The sequence below is a fragment of the Onthophagus taurus genome, chromosome 7 (genome assembly GCF_036711975.1).
Source record: "Onthophagus taurus isolate NC chromosome 7, IU_Otau_3.0, whole genome shotgun sequence".
NCBI lineage: Eukaryota > Metazoa > Arthropoda > Insecta > Coleoptera > Scarabaeidae > Onthophagus > Onthophagus taurus.
In genome coordinates this window covers 7,017,878-7,038,041 of record NC_091972.1, presented here as the reverse complement: position 1 = coordinate 7,038,041, position 20,164 = coordinate 7,017,878, and the positions used below count along the sequence as shown (strand labels likewise).

The 20,164-nt window shown below is 31.6% G+C and overlaps 6 protein-coding genes across 8 annotated transcripts; 2 read left to right on the top strand and 4 right to left on the bottom strand.

Annotated features, from left to right (window-relative positions):
• Positions 1-458: 458 nt before the first annotated feature.
• Positions 459-8,931, top strand: LOC111422816 (enolase-phosphatase E1-like). 2 transcript variants are annotated; one of them, XM_023056057.2, is made up of 5 exons: positions 459-643; positions 5,361-5,400; positions 5,811-6,071; positions 6,129-6,359; positions 6,419-8,931. In XM_023056057.2, exons 2-5 carry the CDS (start codon positions 5,364-5,366, stop codon positions 8,848-8,850), a joined length of 2,961 nt encoding a protein of 986 aa, XP_022911825.2. In that variant the 5' UTR covers positions 459-643; positions 5,361-5,363; the 3' UTR covers positions 8,851-8,931. The 2 variants fall into 2 exon arrangements, with proteins under 2 accessions (XP_022911825.2, XP_022911826.2); XM_023056058.2 differs by lacking the exon at positions 459-643 and adding an exon at positions 1,694-1,895.
• Positions 8,932-9,036: 105 nt separating this feature from the next.
• On the bottom strand, positions 9,037-11,208 carry LOC111422817 (activating signal cointegrator 1). The gene is made up of 8 exons (XM_023056059.2): positions 11,068-11,208; positions 10,575-11,004; positions 10,375-10,523; positions 9,985-10,306; positions 9,749-9,930; positions 9,564-9,685; positions 9,317-9,511; positions 9,037-9,261 (listed from the first exon to the last, which is right to left on the bottom strand). Exons 1-8 carry the CDS (start codon positions 11,133-11,135, stop codon positions 9,197-9,199), a joined length of 1,533 nt encoding a protein of 510 aa, XP_022911827.2. The 5' UTR covers positions 11,136-11,208; the 3' UTR covers positions 9,037-9,196.
• A 1,212-nt stretch (positions 11,209-12,420) lies between these two features.
• LOC111422869 (FK506-binding protein-like) lies at positions 12,421-13,314 on the bottom strand. The gene has a single exon (XM_023056127.2). The coding sequence runs from the start codon at positions 13,312-13,314 to the stop codon at positions 12,496-12,498; it is 819 nt and encodes a 272-aa protein (XP_022911895.1). The 3' UTR covers positions 12,421-12,495.
• Positions 13,315-13,317: 3 nt separating this feature from the next.
• On the bottom strand, positions 13,318-14,758 carry LOC111422812 (retinol dehydrogenase 12-like). Its single transcript, XM_023056054.2, has 5 exons — positions 14,482-14,758; positions 14,287-14,405; positions 13,965-14,231; positions 13,693-13,911; positions 13,318-13,637 (listed from the first exon to the last, which is right to left on the bottom strand). Exons 1-5 carry the CDS (start codon positions 14,535-14,537, stop codon positions 13,318-13,320), a joined length of 981 nt encoding a protein of 326 aa, XP_022911822.1. The 5' UTR covers positions 14,538-14,758.
• Positions 14,759-16,202: 1,444 nt separating this feature from the next.
• LOC111422814 (U7 small nuclear RNA associated Lsm10) lies at positions 16,203-16,924 on the top strand. Its single transcript, XM_023056056.2, has 2 exons — positions 16,203-16,590; positions 16,648-16,924. The coding sequence occupies exons 1-2, from the start codon at positions 16,404-16,406 to the stop codon at positions 16,872-16,874; spliced, it is 414 nt and encodes a 137-aa protein (XP_022911824.1). The 5' UTR covers positions 16,203-16,403; the 3' UTR covers positions 16,875-16,924.
• Positions 16,911-19,880, bottom strand: LOC111422811 (polyubiquitin-C). 2 transcript variants are annotated; one of them, XM_023056052.2, is made up of 2 exons: positions 19,774-19,880; positions 16,911-19,347 (listed from the first exon to the last, which is right to left on the bottom strand). In XM_023056052.2, exon 2 carries the CDS (start codon positions 19,345-19,347, stop codon positions 17,062-17,064), a length of 2,286 nt encoding a protein of 761 aa, XP_022911820.1. In that variant the 5' UTR covers positions 19,774-19,880; the 3' UTR covers positions 16,911-17,061. The 2 variants fall into 2 exon arrangements, with proteins under 2 accessions (XP_022911820.1, XP_071053334.1); XM_071197233.1 differs by lacking the exon at positions 19,774-19,880 and adding an exon at positions 19,558-19,576.
• Between the last annotated feature and the right edge of the window lie 284 nt (positions 19,881-20,164).

Below are 20,164 nucleotides of genomic sequence, written 5' to 3'. Positions count from 1 at the left end.
TCTTTATATTGATAATTTTAGTTAATTTTTGTGGAAACTATAACTTAAATAAAAAAAATTATGTTACCCAAAGCTAACAAGCCTCAAAGTGAAATCAGTAATGTTATTAAAGGAAAAAAACTTGTAATTATCTCTTCATAAAGTTCACCATATACCAGATGTCAGATGACCATAAGAAATTAAAAACAACTCGGAGAGAAATTGTTCTAGCAAACGTGTTACAATTTATATCATAAACAGGTTGCAAGAAAAGTGAAACTGGATTTAAACAGATTTATCGCTTAATTTTAAACAAAATAAATAATCAATATGAGTGATTAAAATTCATTATTGTGCTATGTTAAAATTATTTATGGGTATTGTGACACAAAAAGTAAACATTAGTTTTTTTTTAGTGGGAGGACCCCCCCAGGTTAGTTCAGAAGACGACTTCTGGTGAAAATCTTCAGCTTACCATTCAGTTCTTACGGTGACACGGCGAGTAAACAGTTCGCGTTGTCCGCTTTCAACGTAAAGTCGATTAAACGCGTTTAAAACTAGATAATTATTTTTTTTAAAGTGAACTAGTTCAACAATAAAAAAGTTTTTCTTTAAAACAACTTTGATTATTTTTTTTAAATTTTGGAAGTTATTAATTTTAAAGGTAAGTTATTTTTGCGCGGTTGTAATCAAATCTTAACATAATAGTAAGATTAAGTTTCTGTAACATATATTGTGAAGGTCTTTTTAATTATTTTTTATTTTAAAAGATTGAAATTTCTTTTTCGTTTTATTTCTCATAAACTTTATTGAGTGCTTATTTCAAATATGACATAGAGACATGAAAGTTCTGAAAGCAAAGAAAGTAAAGACCGTTTCTTCTTCCTCTTTATCGACCGTAAATAATACTTCTTGAACAAATCAAGGTCACGAACGACATATTCTATGGGACACTTTCATCATTTTCATCTTCAATTCGACAATGAGTATCACTAACATTAACCACATGTTATCTCTTTTTTAATAAATTAATAGCGCTTTACTACTTTCTTTCGGCCTCAATTTTTTTAAGAAATTTTAACATTTTTAAAACAAAAATAAATCGAGTTATGCAAGCGAGGAAAAAATGGTAACAAAACAATAAAAGAAAATTAAGAAAAGTTCTCACGATTTTTCTTTTGAGTCCATTTCAAAATTTCATGAAAAAAGGAATAAAACAATGCGCAAGATATTAGATAAAATATATAAGATGAATTTAAACTGTGCTTTAATAGTGAATAGAAACTAGATATAACAGAAAACAAGAAGACAAATAATTTCCTTTTTGTTCGTTAAAACAGAAATATCTCAACTTCACAATCTCAACCTCTATTTAAAGTCTTGGTAGAGTTCTCACAGTTTCCTGTGCTACAGACACCGAAACCGTCGACACACCATAACAGATATTTACCAGTGCGTAAGAACCTGATGGTTGGATGGAGATAATGTGATTGTTAGAAACCAACGGAAAAAAAAATCATAAAAAAATTCATATAAGAAACATAAAATGATAATTTTTTTTTCTACTCTATGTATTTTAATTTTTTCTTTACTAAAAAATTAATTAATTAAGAAAAAATCCCGTTATATAGTAAATATGCCGGTTGCAAGGTGGAATTTGGGGCCTTTAAAGTGAAAGTGAAACAAGGTGTACGCAGCATCCTGCTGTGGCGATGGACAAGTGGATGGACACCGTCGCCGCGAATCTCAAGTCTCGAGTACTTAGCCAGTTGATGTAGAACGAAGAACTGTTATGTGTCTCGAAATTATGTCAGTTCGATTCGAAATAAACGGGTTTAAACGGTTACGAATTGATGTGATGTTTTTATTGTAAAAACCCTTTTTTATTTTTGTGTTTTATCTTCAAATTGCATAGTGTAAGTTGTATTTATATCATTTTATTTTGGCTCGCTAAATACAGTTACTCATGAAAGTCTTCATACACTATGGAAAATACGAATTTAAACTTATACTTTGTTGAACCTCCCTTTCTTTAATCATTACAGACGTCGTAATAGAATTAAATTTTTGCAATTAGTAATCTTGGTTCTCGAATTCTACTAATGCATCGTTTTCGAGTTATTCATAAAAAGATTTAAGTTCGTTTAAAAGAAATCTGTCAAATTATTACTCAACGTAGCACGAAATCTGGATTTTCTTCAGTACAGTTATTCTTCAGCATTATTCGAATTACTGGTTATCTGTAAAAAGTATTTTTCTCAATTGTACATTTTTCCATCATAGTATGGCAATTTTGAATTCTTGTAAGTATTTTTCTCAATTGTACATTTTCCATCATAGTATGGCAATTTTGAATTCTTGTACTCTCGACAAATGGATAGAAATAATTGCTGTTAATGTAGGACATACCTTTGAATATTCTGATATGTCTAAACTGTTGCTATCAGCAGTACAACGATCTGCCACAAAATCCAAAACTATGCATCCTTTTGTCTTAAATTTCTTATCTCACGTAAATATCTTTCAATATTTAGAAATGTTGTTCTATCAGGTTGTCTTTACTTACAATTAGTTTCCATAGGCACCTACGATTAATAAAAACATTCCAAAATCGAGGTTGTATCTTTTTGCAAATATCTCGAAAACGATGCGTCTAATCAAAAATTTCTAAAAGTGAAAATAATTTTAAAATCAAATAGGCTATTAGAATCAGTTGGAAAATTTAAGAGTTTATGACATAATTAAAAAGTTTTAAAGAAATAACCTTTGTGAACACCTGTATAGCACTGATCCCGTGGTTCGATATCTCCAATAATGATTTCTTATGATAACATTGCACTGTTTGCAAATATTTAAGAAAATTTTTGAAAATTACTTAAATTTGAAAGTCCATATCTTAGCCATTTATGGGTTGGATTGCGTTGTCACCATTTTCACTCTAGTATTTGTGATTAAAATTATGCCATGACTTACAGAAACACCTGTATAATGCCACTTCACATTTGTAGCTGTGTGTAGCGTGAAGGATCAGCGGACTGTCGAAAAATTGGGTTGCTTTGACCTGGGCCTAAATCCAGCACCTGGGCTTTGATCTTCAGAAGGGCTGAGGGCTACATTGCTGTAGGTACTGGTGGCTACGAGACTCCAGGTTAATTTTTGTTGCAATCTGGTGTTATTGGAGCTAGGGGTAATGTGCCTCCACAGGCAGAGGACTAAGTGGCTTCAATTTCGTTGAATTGCATTGTCAAGCTGAAAGATGTAGTTTTGATCATACAGTTTTCAGGATGTATTAGATTCTTAGTTCCTGATTTTAAGTAGCCAAACTTGATGTAGTTGTTTTAGGTTTTTCTGTTTTCTTCCCATTTTTTAATAATAGACAGTTATTACGATTTTCAAAATTTTATTACAACTTTTCCCATTATTTTGTAAATTTACAATAACCGCTCATACGTTCATTTTACTATCCATATTTCTTTTTTGCATAGTCTTAAATGAAACTGTAGATGATGATGATGGAGTTACAGACATCGAAAATGAAGTAAGTAGTAATATTGTTACGATCCACCGGTAGCTCACGATCGATGGCTTGGTGACCGCTGCAGTAAACGTCTTCGAAGTCGGCCAAGGTTATTTCTTATATCACGAACAATACTTAGGGCGGCCGACGTCTTCGAAGTCGGCCGAGATTATTTCTTACATAAATTACGCAGGGTAGATTTGTTTCATTAACAACTTGTAATATCTGAGAGCAAAGGTGAAAAAGAGCTCTCAGATGCATAGATGTCGAGAAATATATGAAAATTAGATGAATACGTAGTGTTCCATGTTGTTAATAGCAACGCTCGGCATTCTAAGCATATTACAAAAAATTTTTAGATTGAAAGTTTTTTCATTTTTGCACATTTGCTGCCCACTTCCTTTTTTGGATATACCAGATAATAGATATATTATGTGTATAGCAACTTTTCTTCTATAACATTTTTCATATCTCCAATAGTAGTCGAGATATCTGTTGTGACAAGTAAAATCAAACACACTGTATACTTTGAAGCAATTCACAAATAGCAATATCAAACCTCACCATCTTTATGGACAATTAATAATATTATTACTAAAAAATACATGCTTCTGCACTTAAGTTCCTGCATGTAGGCTACGCATACACAGTATATTCGAAGAATGTATGATTGATGGTGTACATTATTTAACTGTGCATATCTTTTTCAATACTTTGTATACACGATTTATATCTATATAATTTATCTTTACAAGTTTCCGTTAAAAACATTCTCAAGTATTGGTGATTTCTATCCTAAACAATTAGAAAGAAACGTTTAACATAGAATCCTAAAAGAATGGAAACTGTTTCTGTAGCTTTTGCATCATTAAAATGATTCGATCGAAATGATTGAATCGAATCGATCTTAATAATTATTGATGATAAAAAGTTTAGCGATGACAAAATTGCAATTTATTAGAGAGCCGTCGGCTTTCTAAATGTAAATAAAATTTTCGAAACTGGCGCGCGAAACGGTCTTTATTAGTTGTAGAAGGAGCAGAGTCCGACTCGGACGAACCGTTTATTAGTTTTCTATTCCGACGTCGACCCAGTTTTATCGCCCAAGGAACCATAATATTAGCCGATTCCTTCATTTTTATATAGTTTTTAATTTCGAAAATTCGCGTGCCAATCGTCCACGCGTTAACTTCAATTAGTGCTCGCAAATTATCCATCCAATAACACTTCATCACACATTCACATTTTCTTCACTTCAATACAATCACATTTTCTTGCATTATTTCATTACGTAATAACATTCTATATAAGTTAATAAAATATTCTAGAAGCAAAACTATTTTTTTTCTCTTCACGTATTCAAAATGTTTCTTAATAAGTAACTTAGAAAAAGTTTTTTTGCGACATCAATGATGTAAGATATATAAAAGTATTCCCCAACAATAAAATATAGTTATTAAACGGTGATAAGGAAGTAAAGATAAATAAATTTTAAATTCAAACAAAAGGTTTGAAGAAACGAACCGTTTCGAGAAATTTTACTTCCTGGTATATTTTTTCGAAATGAGTATAATTTACGGTTTCCGACAAAAAATTATCGTTCCTTCCAGAAGTAAGGCAACGGGGAGGAGTTTTACTGCGGTGAACGAGCAAAATAGTCTACACTAGAGACTCTAGAGAAAGTCTCGATTTAGAAATATTTAATGAGAAGTAAGCGAAAACTGAAACGAAATTATGGAATTGCATGAGAAAGTAATTTAATTATCGTTTAATGAATTAAACACTTTCTTAAAATTAACACAAAACTAATTTTGTAGATTTCAAAGTATTATATTCAATGTTTCTTTTTTTTTATATGTTTCAGATAATGATTCCACCAGAAAGATGGAAGTTAATTGTAACAGGTAAATAAATAGGTTTAACATTAACAAGTGATTTAAAAAGGACGTCTCAAAAGTCCAAAATCTTCTGCTCCACATTTATCATAATGACACAGAAAGATATCAAGAATGTTATTGAAAAATTAAACCATCTCAATAAATTTGTACATATAGTATTTCTAGAGAACTTGCATTTACTTCTCCAACATAAAATTCGAAATACAATCGTCGTTGTCCTCCAAAACGAACAACTTTCCAGCCATAGTCTTAAGATGTGTGCAGAAACGGAAAGTTCAACTCGAAATAGGACACGCACGCATTGATTTATAGCATTTACTCAAACACAGATACAAATACCGGATGTTACTCAACGAGTTTCGTTCTAAATTAATACGAACCTTCAATATTAATCGATTGTTTATTATCCTTTATAGTTATTGCTTTTTGCGTCGTGGAGATATCCTCAAATGAACGTGAAGGAAAATTGCTCGACGACGGTTGGAAACCGATTATTGGTCACGGAAGAATACGAGAGTCTCACTTTTCCAAGGAAAATCCGTTTCGGGTTGAGGAAAATTTAAAAATTAAAGAAAGTTTTAACCGGCTTAAAGAAGAACAAGAACCAACTGAAATCACGCCTAAGCTTTCAAGTAGTACTCCTCATTCAAGTCATCCTAATGGGCAATATCACTTAAGTGAGTTAATAGAAATAAACTGTAGAATTTATTGTAATTAATTGTTATTTTTTGAAGGTAAAGTGCCCTCTTCTCATGGGAAGCATCATCAACTTCATTATTTGACAAACCAATTTATCCAACCAAAACCAGTTCTAACACATCGAAGTCAAAATAAAATCGTAAAATATCCAGTTTTGGGAAAAACTCATGTTTCTTCTAGTAAAAGAACCAAACCGCAAAGAGGCCCGCAAGGAGCTTATAGCCAAAGAGATGAAGTTATTGCAGCAGCACCTTCAAATACGCTAAGTAAGAAAGCTTGTAAGATTTAAAAATAACTAAAACTAATTTATAATGTACTTTTATAGATAATTACGCTTATTACACTCATAATAATCCATCAAGACTTAATCAACACTCATCTTTAGAATATCAAAATCACTTTGGTAACGATTTATATCATTTTCAACGACTTCCCGTGCAGCAATACGTTTTACCAAAACAACCTACAAACGAAGGATACACTTTCCAAGCTCAAAATGATGAGTACACCAGAAATTTAGTTCCCCCACCACCGTCCAAAGAATTTTTAGAACAAGAAAAACAACAAAAAACTAAAGTTTTCGGTGCAAAACAAAAAGAAACAATTACGGAAGCTCCAAAAGTGACAAAATCGCAATCTTCAAACGAGATAATTCTACAAATACCTTCGCCTTATCAACAACAACAAAACTTACATAATCAGTTTTATTTGGTAAATCAAAACGAACAAGCTATTGATGTTCAAGTTACGAAAGAAAATGTTAAAGAAATTCATAATTCAATTCCGATTGGTTTCCAAAATTACCAATTTATTCAAAAACCAAGTAGTCAATCGCCAAATTTGGCTACTTATGAGGTTACTGAGTCAAAAAATTGGTTAGATACCCCATCGTATGATCAATTTCAGCTTCAACATCAACAAGTTTTAAATAACGAACGAAGAAAACCGATTAAACAAGAAATCTTTTTGCCAACACCACTAAAACCCATTCCTACTTTACCAACGCAAAACGAAGTTTCAACAATTTTTACTGAACTATCACAAAAAGTTAAACAAAAACCCGACAGTTTTTTCAACGTTAAAGAAGTTTCAACACATTATCCTATTTTGGGAAAACCAATTATGAATCATTTCGAATTTTCTTTAAGCAGTAATGACCAAGAAAATGAGATTACAACTACACCTAAACCAAGAGGGAATAAATATCGTATTGAAGAACCGGAAATTACAACAGAACCATTTACGACAACAACAACTACTTCGGCGCCTTCAACAGAAACGCAAGAATATCAAATTAAAAGGAGGCCACACCCTAATAGAAGAAGAAAACCGATTCGAACGCAAGCTAAGGAAAATGAAGATGAAGAGGTTCAAATTCGACCAATTAGACGAAGACCGGTACAAAGAGTTAATTATAATAATAATAATCAACAAATTATTATTAATCAAAATGAATCTAATTCGCAAACCAATGAGAAAAATGAAAAAAGAGTTAGATATCGTCAAAGATATCGTCCGCCAGTTAATCAAGAAATAACGATTGAAGAACAGTTTACAAAACCCACGGAAGGGGCCCAAAGAAAACCCACTCTCGCTAATAAAGAAGAAATAAAAATTACTGAAGATAACAGCAGAGAAGAAACAATGGAAATGACCGAACAACAAATTTATACTAGTGAAGAGGTGACGAAAAATGACGAAAATGATTTCACCGTTGAAAATAACAAACAAGAAGATGAAAGTAACGAAGAAAAACACGAACCAAAAGATGAAATTACAATACAGGAAATATATCATTACCAAGCCGAAAAAGAAGAAACGACATTAGCTACAACAACTACTACAACGACAACGACAACAACATCAACAACTACTACACCGGAACCACCAACTCTTAAACCAAAATTAAGAAGAAGACCAATTCAATACAACCCTATAAGACCAAGTTTTAGTCTTAAAGATAATAAAAACAGATTCCTATCAACGACTACGACGACGACAACTGAAACGCCAAAACCAACAGAAACATCAAGAACAAGGTTATTGTACCGTACAAGAAGACCATACTTAACCAAACCTGTTGAAATTAAAGAAGAAACACTTCCTCCGGTACAAGAAATAACTGAACCGGCAGTACAAAGAAAAAAATTTATACCGAAAGATCCGCGCCATGGTACGAATGACGAAGAAATACGAAAACGACCGTTAGGAAGATTTCGATCGACTACTCAAGCACCTCCACAACAAAAAGTTTCAATAAAACCAAACATTTTTAATAATTTAAGAAGACCGATTCATTCATCTTTAAGGGAACGAATTCAAAATCGAACTAAAATTGAAAAAACTACTTTACCACCGGAAGAAATTACCGAAATTGAAGATGTAACGGATATAATAACAGAACAAAATCAAATGAATGAAACTCCAAAAATTCCATCTACAACCACAACAACAACTACTACTACTCCAATTCCGGATGTAACTCGCGGAAATGACGAGAGAAAAGAATCGGAAGGGGACGAATATGAGGAAAGCGAAGATGTTGAGATGGATATTATGAAAAATGATGCATTTTTGCAATCGCAAAGGGTGTCTGATTTGACTTCTTCGGCGCAAAATGATTATAACGTACCGGGTATTTTTAAATCGGTTAATTCGAATGTAAGAAGAGTACCGAGTTATTTTACATTATCAACTGAAGATCCTATTTTACCCATTGAGGCGTTTTTCACTAATATAAATAAAGATAGGCATTAATATATTAAAAATTAAGATGAAATAAATTTTAATTAAAAAAATCTCAAAAAGACGTTTTAGCTTCGTATTTTAGCTCTCTAACACCAAAATTATAATGTAAATATGTTTAAATTGGTTTTTATATTAAGAATAATAAAGTGTTTATGATGATATAGAATGTACCAATGATTATATTTTCAAACAAAAAACTTTTGCAATATTTTTAATGTGATTAATTTTTTTAGTAAATAAATTATTTATTTATTTTTAATAATATTTCCAGAATGAATTCTAGAATTAGATTGTAAATGAATTAGGTAAATAAAATATTATATAAAAAATGTTTCATTCTTTGTTTCATCCAAAATTAAACCCATTTAGAAGACATCAAAGCGGCTTTGGCAGTTTTGTGTAATTCCTTTGGTAAAGAAACTAAAAAAAATGTGTTAAGATTAAATCCAAGAAATTTTTCTAATTAAATAATTACAAATTTTATGTTGACCTTGCATTGGATAAAATACAGGCAAAATAACCGGATTGGAACAAATGAAAACGTAAGGACTTCCACTTTCTCCATTTGGAAATTTTTCTTGGTATTCTCCTTGTTCTAAACAATCATCAACAAAAACGCAACCCAAAAGACAACCGGTTGGGTATTTTTTTGGAAACTCCAAACTTGGATCTGAAAAGTTATGTATCAAATAATGACCAAGACATTTACAAAAAAAAATTACCGTTATATAAATCACGATACATTTGTTCGCAAGCTAAAATTTCATCATCTTCCGGTTCTTTAGATGCTGCTGCTATCCATAAACGTCCACGATGGTTTGTTTTCCAAGTTCTACCTTCATGACTAAAATTTAAATAAAATTTATTTTAACAATGAATTAAATTTAAATTTTATTTTCCAACTTACATTTTAATACCTGAAACTAATAAACTAGCCCAAGGTTGATGCATACTAAGACATAATCCTTGATCAACAGATTCCAAAAAATCATTATTAGCTATTCTATAAACTCTTTTTGTGACATTCTGTTCATTTTTCTCAGTTTTTTTCTCACTTTCACTTGAATCATTCAACGATTGGGCATCCATCTAAAACAATTCAACTAAGCATTAATTCATAATTAAATAAAAAAATAACTATACCAATCTAAAAATTTCTGTGATCAATTCTCCTTTCTCCCCACTAAATAAATTCTTGGGAAACCTTCTTTCAGTACTATCCAACAACTTATTAACACCAACCATAAGTTTTTTCTTGTTCTTAAGATGTTCATCGTTGTCTAAAGTAACAGTACGGCTAGCAAAATCCAAAGCAAGTTTCATATCACGCCTATTTTTATGAATACTTGAATGCATTGAAGCGTGTTTTTTCTTCAAATTTGATTTGTCATCTTCTGATAACCACTTTGAATTTAAATCAAAGTAATCATTTTGGTCATCAAAAATTTTATTTTTAATTGAATCACTTAATAAGGACAAAAGGTTTTATTAATTTTGAATATATACAAGAATTTTTAAAGAATAATTATTTACCCCATTTGATCTGTTTTTAATAACCTATTTCTTGTTTCAAGAGCTTTTTTCCATTCTTTCGATTTTTTCTGTTCAACTAAATGGTTATAAAGTTTATCTGATTCTTTCGTATTTTTATTTAACACCTCCATTTCATAACGGGTACAAACCTAAACGAAATAATTTATAAATCATAAATGTAAATAAAAAAATAATGTTACCATATTATCACAGAAAAAACAAGGTCCAGATCCTTCTTGAGCACAAACAATCCTCCCACATTTAGTGCAATTATTAATTAGATCATGCTTAGTTGCTTGACAATCGCATGGATGCCTTCCTTTAAGCAAGCCTGGTTTATGATCATGTGTATAAAAGTTGGTGTATCTCTTTTTTCCTTTTCCACCTGAAGATGGAGTATTTGAAGATGAGCTGAGTTGACTAGTTGATAGTTGAGGACTATTAATCGCCTTATTATCATTTTTTAAGGATTGTTTTGGTGCTTTTTTATTCGTCAGCTTTTTATGAGGAATCCCAAATTGATGTTGTTTTAAAGCTTCATACACAGTAACATGTTCCGCATTATTTAAATCGACGATATTTTCCATAAACTCTTCGTAATCATCGAGTTGCTTTATTGTAGTTATGTATCTAAAGGTGAAATTATAAGTGAGGTTATGTGAAGGTTTTTTTTTAATTCTTTTGAGCACTTACTCTAAAATATCGTCGGAAATATCGTTTCCTAAGATTGGTATTAAACAATCTCGAATAAATTCAGTCATTTTATTAATTTTATATGAATAAAACCCACTCAAGACAATCTAATATAAATTGGTAAAATTATGACAACTAATTAATCAAAATTGTAATAATAGATGGCGCTGCAAACGCAAATTTATTTTGAATTTAAAAAATAATATATATCGTTGGAAATATCATTTCCTAAGATTCGTATTAAACAATCTCGAATAAATTCAGTCATTTTATTAATTTAATATGAATAAAACCCACTCAAGACAATCTAATATAAATTGGTGAAATTATGACAACTAATTAATCAAAATTGTAATAATAGATGGCGCTGCTAACGCAAATTAATTTTAAATTAAAAAAAAATACTTTAATTTTAAGGTTTTTATTCCATAATTGAAGATTAGGAGTAAATAGGAGTAATTGACTTGCACGATACCAAAAATCATTCTCTCAACATCAACACCGCGTTTAGCTGTACTCTGGAGAGAAAAATTGATACTTCCTCCAGCAATACACTGATTTGTAAAACTATTGATTAAGTAATTACGCACTCATAAAGTAAAATGTGATATTATGCATGTTAGCTGTTTTCTTATTTTATAACTTCACTAAAATTATTTAAGTAGTCTTCAATAAAAAAATTCTTCAGATAACCTATGCTGCAAAAAAAATTTGTTGCAACTAAATAATCATCAACTACATAGCTTAATCCATATGTTCAAAATTCATATCGTTGTAGCATTTCTGTATTTTGAAGATACAGCAATTAGTATCTTTAAAACACTTTGAAGATTTAGAACCTAAATTAAAAATTAATCTTCAGAATTAAAAGAAAGATGTTCCTAAATAAGCATATTTCAGCCGTCCCGGGATTTTATACAAGCCAGGTGTAATTATGAACAAATTGTGTTAAACATATGAGTATTTTCTAGAAATTATTACTCAATTGTAAATGTAATAAATTCAAATTCTTTTTCGTTAGGATCATTGTCACAATCACTATTTATTTGCATCATCTATGTTAAGTAAATATTAAGCCTAAAGTAATATATGATAAAGCAAAAAGCTTTAGAACATTCTAAGATTTCATTTTCATAATTTCTTTCGACATAACCTACAAATATCACTCAATACAAATAAAAATAATGTATTTATTAAGTTTTTCATTTTTCTGATTAACAACTATAAGCAATGAGTACACCTTTATTCATATTGCGAATAAACTGTTGCACAGTTAAAATTAAAACAGATTTATTGAAAATATAACCACACTTTTTCTATTTAATACTAATTTAATTAATAACACACCAAACCTCGAATTAAAAAAGAATTTATTTCTCAATTAAGCATAAACAGATTAAATAAGGAATAAATACATATGCAGTAAATTCACACAAACATTTTTTTAATCATAGCATTAACCTTAGCATTATTCTTCTTAACCTTAATTTGAACGGAATTAAATTTTTCTCCAGCAGCTTTATTTTGAGGATCTAATTCGAGTAATTCTTTTAAAACATCGAAGGCTTTATCAATATTATGCACACCATCGAGAGCAACAGCTAATTTATACATAGCTTTTAAATTTTTTGGATCAACCGATAAAACACGATCGCAAAGAACGATAACGTGCTCGTAATTTTGATTTCGCAACTGACACGAAGCTAAATTGTTGTACAAGTTTGATTTTAAAGTTTCGATTTCTTCGATTTTAACGTTGTCTATTTCGTTCGGTTTTAACTCGACGTCAATCGGGATTGAAGACAATAGTTTGGTAGCTTTGCTAAATCGGTGGGAAGCGTCGATATAACGGTTTTCTTTGAAAAGTTCAACGCCACGCGTTTTATGTTTTAAAGACAAATCGAATTTCGTTTTTGCGTTCCACTCAAAAATAAATCCGTTCGATTTAAATTCGATTAAGTGTAGAGTTAAAGTTACGGTATTATTTTTATTGAGTAAAAACGAAACGTTTGCTAATTCATTAATTTTCATCATCGTTAAAACTATATCTAACAATCTTTCGAAACTATCATCACTTTGACCCACAACCACAGGATAATTATTGTATTTTTCCACATTGAAATCACAATTTGTTATATTAATTTTACATTCACAATTTTCGGTTGGTTTTAAACCATGTTCACCTTCTTTTATTATTATTTTTTTTATTCTTTCATCAGGGGATATCCATATCATATTTTTACCCATTTTTTAACACTCAGATTCAGTTAAAAACTTATTTCCTAATAATTCTAAAGTAAATTCGTAGTATTCTCTTGAAAGATGATCGTCTAATGCTATTGGTGATGGTAAACACAATTTACAATCACTATAATATTGTCCGGTTGATCGATTTGATGTTAATAAAGAGTGTAGAATGGTTTGAGCACCTTGAATTGGGCTCTTTACCACTATTTTTCTTATCGGCCACTGAAGAGCAAATAACCAAGGATTTGATAAAGGGGGGAAATTTCTATAAATTGGTGTTTCAACGTTTCCCGGATTTGCAGCGTTTACAATAATATTAGTACCTTAAAGAAAGAAAAAATGACTTTTTGAGGTTATGTTAGCTTTATAAACACTTACATTTAAGTTTTTTAGCTAATTCCTTTGTAAATAACAATACACCAAGTTTAGAAACACCATAAGCTGTAAAATGTGAACGAAACTCAGCTTGACAATTTGATACAGCTTTCAAATCATAAACATTCACGTTACGATGCGCTTCAGATGTAACGTTAATAATTCGAGAGTGTTCTGAACGTTTTAATATTTTTAACAAGTAATGAGTTAATATAAATGGTCCTAAAACGTGATTATAAATGTATTAAAGAAATTTTAAACTTTATCCAATTTACCCAAATAATTTGTTTGATATGTAACATCAAATTTATCTTTAGTTAATTTTTGTGGGTGATAAAATACTCCGGCGTTATTCACTAGGGCGTAAATTTCATGAAATTCCTCATTAATACTTTGAGAAAATTTATAAATGCTATCAAATGAATTTAAATCAAGAGATTTAACGTAAATTTGGAAAACATTTAAATAACCACTGTTAATTATTTCTTGTTTGAGGTCAATGCCTTTTTGAATGTCACGGCAGGCAAGGATTAATGTAGCACCTTCAACAAAACATTAATTGTAACGAATATTTTAAAAGGAATTAATGGTATATACCTCTTTTAGCCAATTCTTTAGATAATGCTTTTCCAATACCAGAATTAGCCCCTGTTATAATAATCACCAAACCATCTAATCTTGCTTTACAATTGCAAACTCCACCAGCGAAGTATTTACTAAAAAATTTAAACTTAGCGATACTTCACTACAAAAGAGAACCCATAAAATACATTAAAGTTGAGATAAACTTACATTACACCATAACTAACTGTACCAATTACTATGCCACCAATGACTAATTTCCACATTATTAACAATCAAATTAAAAATAAACGCTAACAACTTTACTTACATACAAGAATACGTTTTCTTTAGCAAATACTGAAACTACAATACTTTTATTGTAAATATCTAGAGGATTATACCAGCAAACAACGATAATTTGACAGCATGATATCTAACCCAATTTTAATCAAACGTTAAACGAATTTGTAAATGTAAATAGAAATTAGAATTTAAAATTAGCTTTTATTGATTCTATAAAAGGAATTGATCCGAATTTTAAATTGGATGGAAAATGCATTTTCTTAAAAACTACATATTCATACAAACCTAATAAAAATAAAGTTCCCGAATTATTAAAACTTGTTTTAACCGGTAGATGGAGCTGAAATCAACGTTGGAAGATCATATACAGTACTCAACAAAAGTATTAGAATAAGAAACAAGAAATCATTAAATTCGTTAGCTTACACTCGTTCATGTACGCGTCCACGACTAATTCACGACTTTCTTTGAGCATGTTCGTCGTTAAATCGTTAACACTGTTGAAACGGATTGATACTTGTAGGCACTAAGGTCTATAAAGCGTATTGTACAAGGTTGGCTAGACGAAGGATTTCAACGTATGAAAAGTGAACCCCTAATCGTGACGTCACGTGATACAGATGCTGATGTTTTAAGAAAAAAGTATTCTATTAAAGTATATAAATTATGTAATTAAATAATAAGAAAAGAAAAATACATAACTTTCATAATCAGAGTGTTTAATTAGAAAAAGCAGTATATTTGAGATAAGTCACTTCGTTTCAATCTCTTGCTCCCACTGCTTCGTAACTCGTGACGTCACCCCCTCCTTTCCCTTCAAAACGCGTTTTAGTTCTGCTGTCTCTTGCCAACCTTGGTAGGCACGGTTCGTAACCAACTCTGCTTAGAATTGACGCTGCAAGCACAATTTACCATTTCAAACGAAATCTATTTACTCATTTTTTTACTAACGTTCTACTAACAAGCCTTGTGCTAACTAACCTTTTAATAACTAACCTCGTGCAAACTAACCTTCTGCTAACCAACGTCGTGCTAACTAAACAAGTTCTAACTAACGTTCTGCTAACTAACTCCGTGCTAACCAGCCTTTTGCTAAGTAACCGTCTACCAACTCGCCTTGTGCTAACTAACCTTCTAGTAACTAACGTGAGTTAATAATAAAGTTATTAACACATAACATATATTTTTACATTTTTAATGCCTCCACGCCTTAACCTAGTTCTTTCCACTCATGTCCTTGACTATCTTGAAGTGGTTGTGCTGTTGCCAACCTAAACATATCTAACAACCTCGTGCTAACTAACCTTCTGCTAACGAATGTGAATTAATAATAAAGTTATAAGTACGAAAGCTTCCACGGCCGGTGTTAATTAAACTAAAACTAGAACTAATAGTAGCACTATCACTAGAACTAACTCTAGACCTTGAACTGGAAATTTTCGGATTAAGTCGTGCATCTTTTGAAAAAGTATTTGACGTTTCTGATGCCATGCTGCAACCTTCTTCAGAAACAGGTTCGAAATCACTTCGAACTATTAGTCCTAGTTTAAATAATAAAGTTATTAACAATACATTTCTAATGCCTCCATGATACCTTAAGCAAGTTCTTGTCAGTCATGTCCTTGACTATCTTGAAGTTGATTGCGCTGTTGCCAACCTAACATACATATCTTTATAAAACATCATGTAAGCCTGTAATATTACAGTGTATGTAGTGCATATTTTTGGCGAGCGCTATATCTACGATCGGTGACGTCACGAGTTCGCCTATCCCACTGTCGCACAATAAAGGTTATGTGAGGTTATGTCTATTTTGTTATTTTAATAATAATACAATATCAATAACAATGCAAAGAGCATCGCGACAAGAAATTTCTTCATATTTTAACACGCTTGCATGTGTTGTAAAAGGTCTTGAGGGTCACTATACTATAATTGATTTGAGGGGTGAATCTTGTGTTAGCGGAAAAATTATCCATGTTGACGGATTTATGAATATTGATATGAAAGATTGTGTTTATTATAATTCTAGGGGTAGGCTAACGAAGTTTATTATTTTTTTAAGTAATTGTCTTTTTTTTAATTCTTCAGGAGATGCATATCCCTTTGAAACATTTTTTGTTAAGAAAAGGAATATAATCTACGTTCATATACCCAAAGGATTATCCGCGAGAGATTTGGCGGAGAAACAATTAAACCAACTCACTTTTAAGAAACCTCATTCAAATCAACGAGAAAAACCAACGTTTAAAAAGAAGAGAGCCGAAAAATACCAAAAAGAAATTGTTCAAGAAATCGCTTCAACTTCAAAATCTTAATTTTAAGGTGTAAAAAAATAAATAAATAAAATAAAGTTTTAAATAATGAATTGTGTATCTTTATTTACTTTCATTTCATTTTCAAATATGAAACCTTACAAAGCCTTAATTATAAAAAAAGAACAGCCTTTTATTGAAATTAAATAAAAATTTATTATTATTATTATGAGTCGAAAATGGAAAAAAGTTAATTTCCACCACGTAGGCGAAGAACTAAATGCAGAGTGGATTCCTTTTGGATATTGTAATCTGAAAGGGTACGTCCATCTTCCAATTGTTTACCAGCGAAAATCAAACGCTGTTGATCTGGTGGGATTCCTTCCTTGTCTTGGATTTTAGCTTTAACATTTTCAATAGTATCAGAAGGTTCCACTTCTAAGGTGATGGTTTTTCCAGTTAATGTTTTTACGAAGATTTGCATTCCACCTCTTAACCTCAATACTAAATGGAGGGTTGATTCTTTTTGAATGTTGTAATCAGAAAGAGTACGACCATCTTCTAATTGTTTACCGGCGAAGATTAAACGTTGTTGATCTGGTGGGATTCCTTCCTTGTCTTGGATTTTAGCTTTAACATTTTCAATGGTATCAGAAGGTTCCACTTCTAGGGTGATGGTTTTTCCAGTTAATGTTTTTACGAAGATTTGCATTCCACCTCTTAACCTCAATACTAAATGGAGGGTTGATTCTTTTTGGATGTTGTAATCAGAAAGAGTACGACCATCTTCAAGTTGTTTACCGGCGAAGATCAAACGTTGTTGATCTGGTGGGATTCCTTCCTTGTCTTGGATTTTAGCTTTAACATTCTCAATGGTATCAGATGGCTCAACTTCCAATGTAATAGTTTTTCCAGTCAAAGTTTTGACAAAGATCTGCATTCCACCTCTCAATCTCAATACCAAGTGGAGAGTAGATTCCTTTTGGATATTGTAATCAGAAAGAGTGCGCCCATCTTCAAGTTGTTTACCGGCGAAGATTAAACGTTGTTGATCTGGAGGAATTCCTTCCTTATCCTGGATTTTAGCTTTAACATTTTCAATGGTATCAGATGGCTCAACTTCTAAAGTAATAGTTTTTCCAGTCAAAGTTTTGACAAAAATCTGCATTCCACCTCTCAATCTCAATACTAAATGGAGAGTTGATTCTTTTTGGATGTTGTAGTCAGAAAGAGTACGCCCATCTTCAAGTTGTTTACCAGCAAAGATTAAACGTTGTTGATCTGGAGGAATTCCTTCTTTATCCTGGATCTTAGCTTTAACATTTTCAATCGTATCAGAAGGTTCAACTTCCAAGGTGATGGTTTTACCGGTTAAGGTCTTAACAAAAATTTGCATACCACCTCGCAATCTCAACACTAAATGGAGGGTGGATTCTTTTTGGATGTTATAATCCGAAAGAGTACGTCCATCTTCAAGTTGTTTACCGGCGAAGATTAAACGTTGTTGGTCTGGTGGGATCCCTTCTTTATCCTGGATTTTAGCTTTAACGTTTTCGATAGTATCAGAAGGTTCGACTTCCAATGTGATGGTTTTACCAGTTAAGGTCTTAACAAAAATTTGCATTCCTCCTCTCAATCTCAATACTAAATGAAGGGTGGATTCTTTCTGGATGTTGTAATCAGAAAGAGTGCGCCCATCTTCTAATTGTTTACCAGCAAAGATTAATCGTTGTTGATCTGGTGGGATTCCTTCCTTATCTTGGATCTTAGCTTTAACATTTTCAATGGTGTCGGATGGTTCGACTTCCAATGTGATGGTTTTACCAGTTAAGGTCTTAACAAAAATTTGCATTCCTCCTCTCAATCTCAACACCAAATGGAGGGTTGATTCTTTTTGGATGTTGTAATCAGAAAGAGTGCGTCCGTCTTCTAATTGTTTACCAGCAAAGATTAATCGTTGTTGATCTGGAGGAATTCCTTCTTTATCCTGGATTTTAGCTTTAACATTTTCAATGGTATCAGATGGCTCAACTTCCAAAGTAATAGTTTTTCCAGTCAATGTTTTGACAAAGATCTGCATTCCACCTCTCAATCTCAATACCAAATGAAGAGTTGATTCCTTTTGGATATTGTAATCAGAAAGAGTACGTCCATCTTCCAATTGTTTTCCAGCAAAGATCAAACGTTGTTGATCTGGTGGGATTCCTTCCTTATCTTGAATCTTAGCTTTAACATTTTCTATGGTGTCGGATGGCTCAACTTCCAATGTAATAGTCTTTCCAGTCAAAGTTTTGACGAAGATCTGCATTCCACCCCTCAATCTCAATACCAAGTGGAGAGTTGATTCCTTTTGGATATTGTAATCGGAAAGGGTACGTCCATCTTCTAATTGTTTTCCGGCAAAGATCAACCGTTGTTGGTCTGGTGGGATCCCCTCTTTGTCCTGGATTTTCGCCTTCACATTTTCAATAGTGTCAGATGGCTCGACCTCTAACGTGATGGTTTTACCAGTCAAGGTTTTCACGAAAATCTGCATCTGTTAATCGAAATAAATCGATTTAGTTTCATTAATTAGAAATAATTTTGAATAAAAAACCGTTAAAGCGGAAGTTCGCGCAACTAACGAGGAGTCAACAAAATGGCGGATGAAGAAATGATAACGGGCGGATATGAATAGCGAACAATACCGAAATATCGCCTAAAAATGGGTTTAGAACACACGCAGAGTATTAAATTACGGTCTTACCTCTATATTCGGGGAATGATATATGACAGAACAATAAAAATTTTGTTAAAATTAAACAAAACAAATGAAAATGACACAATGGCGAAATGTCGGAATAATATTTACACGTCATTGATACTTTATAATTAAATAAAATCAATCAAATCATCTATAGCACGAATTACGTTATTTAATAATTACCGAAATTCAAATTATTTAAATAAATTTAATACTTACGATTATAATCTTTGTAGAACAGCACGAATTATCACTACGTTCAAGTTGAATATTTACAAACGAATGATCCGCTTGCAGTGAAATCCCGCTTATATAGGTTTGTCAATCCCCACCACTTTTAATCTCGTACCCAAAGCGCCCGTTTTCTAGATTTTTACAAATAATCTGTTTTTAAATGCACTATTGATACTAATCGATAGATAAAATGAAATGGAAGTGTAGCGTAAAAAAAGTTTTTAAATTAGAATAATAAAAATTTAGAAAAATTCGGTTGAAACGTAACGAAAAATGGGGATTAAGTTGGCAGCACGGGTACCAACTTACTAAATTTTTCTAGAACTTTCCGTATGATCGATCAAAACACACCGAACAAAGCGGATATGTTTACAAA

Bases quoted from the DNA above. Each gene is read 5' to 3' on its own strand.
- LOC111422869 (XM_023056127.2), bottom strand. From the start codon at position 13,314: ATGGGTAAAAATATGATATGGATATCCCCTGATGAAAGAATAAAAAAA.
- LOC111422816 (XM_023056057.2), top strand. From the start codon at position 5,364: ATGATTCCACCAGAAAGATGGAAGTTAATTGTAACAG. The intron at 5,401-5,810 runs GTAAATAAATAG...TATCCTTTATAG, and splicing joins ATGGAAGTTAATTGTAACAG to TTATTGCTTTTTGCGTCGTG. The intron at 6,072-6,128 runs GTGAGTTAATAG...TATTTTTTGAAG, and splicing joins TAATGGGCAATATCACTTAA to GTAAAGTGCCCTCTTCTCAT.
- LOC111422812 (XM_023056054.2), bottom strand. From the start codon at position 14,537: ATGTGGAAATTAGTCATTGGTGGCATAGTAATTGGTACAGTTAGTTAT. The intron at 14,232-14,286 runs GTATATACCATT...GTTTTGTTGAAG, and splicing joins TAAAGAATTGGCTAAAAGAG to GTGCTACATTAATCCTTGCC. The intron at 13,638-13,692 runs GTAAGTGTTTAT...TCTTTCTTTAAG, and splicing joins ATTAGCTAAAAAACTTAAAT to GTACTAATATTATTGTAAAC.
- LOC111422814 (XM_023056056.2), top strand. From the start codon at position 16,404: ATGCAAAGAGCATCGCGACAAGAAATTTCTTCATATTTTAACACGCTT. The intron at 16,591-16,647 runs GTAGGCTAACGA...TTAATTCTTCAG, and splicing joins TGTTTATTATAATTCTAGGG to GAGATGCATATCCCTTTGAA.
- LOC111422817 (XM_023056059.2), bottom strand. From the start codon at position 11,135: ATGACTGAATTTATTCGAGATTGTTTAATACCAATCTTAGGAAACGAT. The intron at 9,931-9,984 runs GTATAGTTATTT...GAATTGTTTTAG, and splicing joins TCACAGAAATTTTTAGATTG to ATGGATGCCCAATCGTTGAA. The intron at 9,686-9,748 runs GTAAGTTGGAAA...TTTAAATTTTAG, and splicing joins TTAGTTTCAGGTATTAAAAT to TCATGAAGGTAGAACTTGGA.
- LOC111422811 (XM_023056052.2), bottom strand. From the start codon at position 19,347: ATGCAGATTTTCGTGAAAACCTTGACTGGTAAAACCATCACGTTAGAG.